The sequence below is a fragment of the Haplochromis burtoni genome, unplaced genomic scaffold (assembly GCF_018398535.1).
Source record: "Haplochromis burtoni strain Fernald_Lab_line unplaced genomic scaffold, NCSU_Asbu1 Contig_1133, whole genome shotgun sequence".
NCBI classification, from domain to species: Eukaryota; Metazoa; Chordata; class Actinopteri; order Cichliformes; family Cichlidae; genus Haplochromis; species Haplochromis burtoni.
Window position 1 is genome coordinate 23,945 of NW_024583494.1, and position 3,763 is coordinate 27,707.

Genomic DNA, 3,763 nt, shown 5'->3' on the forward strand with positions numbered 1-3,763 from the left:
GTGCAAATTACTGACCTCTGTCATCATTTTAAGTGGGGGAACTTGCACAATCGGTGGCTGACTAAATACTTTTTTGCCCCACTGTATATACAGTTGGGTAATTTCACATAGAATTTGGTATTGTACAGTGGTGGTTCATAGAGGAAATGGGAAGCAGGCTGAACATGTTGAAACCAGGGTGGGAACTGTCCTTGATGATGTTTGCTGCTCTGCTGAGTGACCAGTTTGGTGAAGAGGATGTCCGGGATGCCTCTATTAAAGGCTGAGCTGTAGTCCACAAAGAGTATTCCGATGTAGCTCTGATGCTGTTCTAAGTGACTCAGCACATAGTGGGGGGCTATGGAGATGGCGTCTTCTGTGGACCTGTTTGTGCGGTATGCAAACTGGTTGGGGTTGAATTCTGGGGGGAAGTAGTCCTTGATGTGATTGAATAAATACTCATGCAGATGAACAGCCTACAAATGTAACTTATTAGTGTTCTAATCTGTGACCTATCACCTCTAATTCTAGTAGAGTGAAAGAGGTTTAGCAAATTATGACAAAGCGTGAAAACATTTGTACATTTTGTACATCAGCATTGAATGAATGAGTATCCTCTGATAATGTGACACATTCAGTTTGAGCTGCTGGGATTTTTCAGCTGGGCTTCATTCAATCCAGCATGAAAGTTAAATAAAAATAAAGTTTTTAATTTTGTGACTAAGAATTTCATAAAACTAACTACTGTCAGGAAATGTCAACTGTACTGTTGTGAGGAGAGCTCTTGCCAGAAGGTAAAAATGATCTAAGGAGAGTTTTCCCAAGTTAAAGCACATTTCAAACGAGCATTATGAAAAAACATTGACAGTGCAAAAATAATTTGACACTAGAATGTAAACCAAAGGACTGGTAAATTAAACAATGTAATAATTAACATTGATGCACTGTTATATACTTGTTTAATTTTCTTCAGTGTTCACTGTAAACTATGATTAGATTTAGGTTTGATGTTTCCTTTTTTAAAGTAAGTTTAACCTACAGAATAAATTAACAAGATGTTTTGTTAATCAGGTCATAAATACATCTGCTCACATTAAGTTATTACTTGTTTTGGACATGCGTACAGCCCACATGCATTTAATTTTTTTCCCCATAAAACTTTTAGTAGCATGCAGGAATTTAGCTCCTGTCCTCCTAATGTCCAGATCTCATATTGTTTTTAAGTTGCAGGGCTCTTGGTGGCAACTTTTCCCCATTTATTCATACGATAGAAATTAATGTGTCAAGGTTTGCCGGGGCAAGCGGTGTGAAGAGTGAGAATTAGGACCCAAGATGCAGTCACAGCTTAAGATGCGAGTGAGCTTTATTTAAACGGTGGAAATACAAACAGAAGTGGCGATGGAGCCTAAAGATAACCTAAATCAGGGAATGAGAAACAGGAGGGAGACACAGCTGGGATTAATTGGACATAACAAGACAAGGGTTAAGCAGGAAATAACATGAACACAGGTACACAATGCTAACACAGTACAGAGGGAACACAGAAACCAAACCTTAAGAACCAGAAAACCGTAATCAGAGTTAAATTGAAACAAAAGATAATAACAATCAAAGCAAAACCACTGAGTCCACACACTCAGGACCATGACAGAATGTTTTGTGTTAAAATTGTGAATATGTTTTACTGACACAGTTATATTGGATATCAATATAATAGTGACATCATGATATTTATTGCTTTTTTGCTTTATTGCTAATAATGATGTAATTTTTTTTACTGTACGGTGATTAAAACCCAGGGAAAATCATGGAATTTGATAACCATGTTTATTTTGCAGGCAACCACGGAGCTTGTGAATCAGGTAAACTGTACTTTGATCAAATAATTTCATTTTCTGGGACATCTATCCATCACCTAAACTTATTTGTTCCACTGTGTCACATCATTTACATGCTGCTGAGAGTGGTCACAGATAAAAAAAAAAGAAAAAGAGACTCTGCTCTTTTAAAAGGTTAAAAAGGTCATTAAAGTCTGCTTACTCAGCTCGGACTCCTGTGTAATAGTGGATGGGAGTCCAATTACGTACTGTAGGGCTGATTATGAAATTTAGAAAAACAAAACAATAGCATCAGGAAGTAACATTCAGCTTATGGTGTGAAAAATAACTTAAAATAATCTTCAGAAGTTTTCTGATGACTCTGCGGTGGTTGGCTGCATCAGCAGGGATGATGAGACAGAGTACCGGGCTGTGGTCGACTCCTTTGTCACGTGGTGTGAGCAGAATCATCTGCAGCTCAACGTGGCAAAGACCAAGGAACTGATCGTGGACTTCAGGAAGACCAGGAAACACTTGACCCCTGTTTCAATCCAGGGGGTCAGTGTTGACATTGTGGAGGACTATAAATACCTTGGAGTACACATTTTACAATAAACCCCACTGTTGTGGGGATGGAACTGGACTCCCTCAAGGTGGTGTCGGAGATGTTGTCCAAGATAAAGACAATGTTGGATAACACCTCCCACCCACTACATGATCTGCTGGTCAGTCAGGAGCTCGTTCAGTGAAAGACTGAGATTACCGAAAAGCACCACTGAACGACACAGGAAATCTTTCCTGCCTGTGGCTCCCTGTACAACGCATCCACTTAACACACTGTTTGCTGCTACAACTACACATGTTTCTTTTTCAGCTATTTATTAATAGGTGACTTTTATGTATATATGTCTGTATATATTGTACTATTCTTAGTTAGTGTATTGTCTGTCTTTGTTAATGTTTGTTTATAATGGAGCACTGTAACGAAAAATAATTTCCCCTAGGGATCAATAAAGTACTCTTAATCATGAAAAATAACAACAGCATTGAAGCAAAAAAAAAAAAATGGAAGACGCTTTTACTAATTGAGTTTAAATAAGCTACAGCTGTTTTCTTTTAAATTGATGCCAAAGACAAGAAATGACCACCAACACACTGTGATTTTCACTTTGCACAACAATGAGTAATTGTTGAACACAAAAAGCCCCACACCTTTCACCACTAATATCCAGGCTCCCTCTACCAAACGCATTATCACTGATATCTGCGACATACGGAGACTTCCTGTTAAAACGAAAGTAAACTTTGTGCGTGGGCGTGTTTGGGAGCTGCAGGTGTGTCCAGGTGTGGGTTCGTTGGGTCAGCAGAGGATTTAACGGGACTTTGTGTCGGTTTGAGTTGTTTTTAAAGGAGGATGAAGACGCTGGTGGTGTTCCTGCTCCTCATGAACGGTAAGAAAGTCTCTGTTTGACCTGCAGCAGCTCCGCAGACAGTCCTCTGTGACCGGAAGTGTTACACTCAGGTGCAGCTCGCTCCTCTGACGAAATTCACACAGTGTTGGAAATACAGATTTAATGATGAGGATTTGATAGTGAAAGTATGAGGGAAGGTTAGAAACAGACCAGACTAACAGACTGTGGACTTTGTAGTCACAGATTGGACACTTCTGATATGGCAGAGCTAGCTAACATGCTAAAGTAGCCTCGGGTTGCGCTGTTTCCGGTGTTGTGCCCAAAAGTGATTGTCTGCCAGAAAGTGATTGCCGTCCGCGGGAGCGCGCGCAGCTGCTTAAAGCTGCAGCGCCCGGATTACTTGCGTTGCCAGCTACTTCCGTGCAACTGATATAACGTGGGGGAACCCAAACACATTTATGCCTTTGTTATTAGGCAAAGGTATGCATTTATGGAACTTCAACGTTTCTTGTAACCGAATTATGACGCTTATCAGAAGGTTGCTTTCAGTGTGTA

The 3,763-nt window shown here is 40.0% G+C and overlaps 1 protein-coding gene across 3 annotated transcripts in view; it reads left to right on the forward strand.

Moving 5' to 3' along the window:
* The first annotated feature begins 3,030 nt into the window (after positions 1-3,030).
* The window catches only part of LOC102293090, a 10,958-nt gene continuing 10,225 nt past the window's right edge, over positions 3,031-3,763 (forward strand). The window contains exon 1 of one of the 3 annotated variants that reach the window (XM_042216602.1): positions 3,031-3,247. In XM_042216602.1, coding sequence (XP_042072536.1) covers positions 3,211-3,247 — 37 coding nt within the window. In that variant the 5' untranslated portion in view covers positions 3,031-3,210. The remainder of the gene's footprint in view (positions 3,248-3,763) is intronic. The other 2 variants (XM_042216603.1, XM_014330898.2) reach the window with 2 other exon arrangements.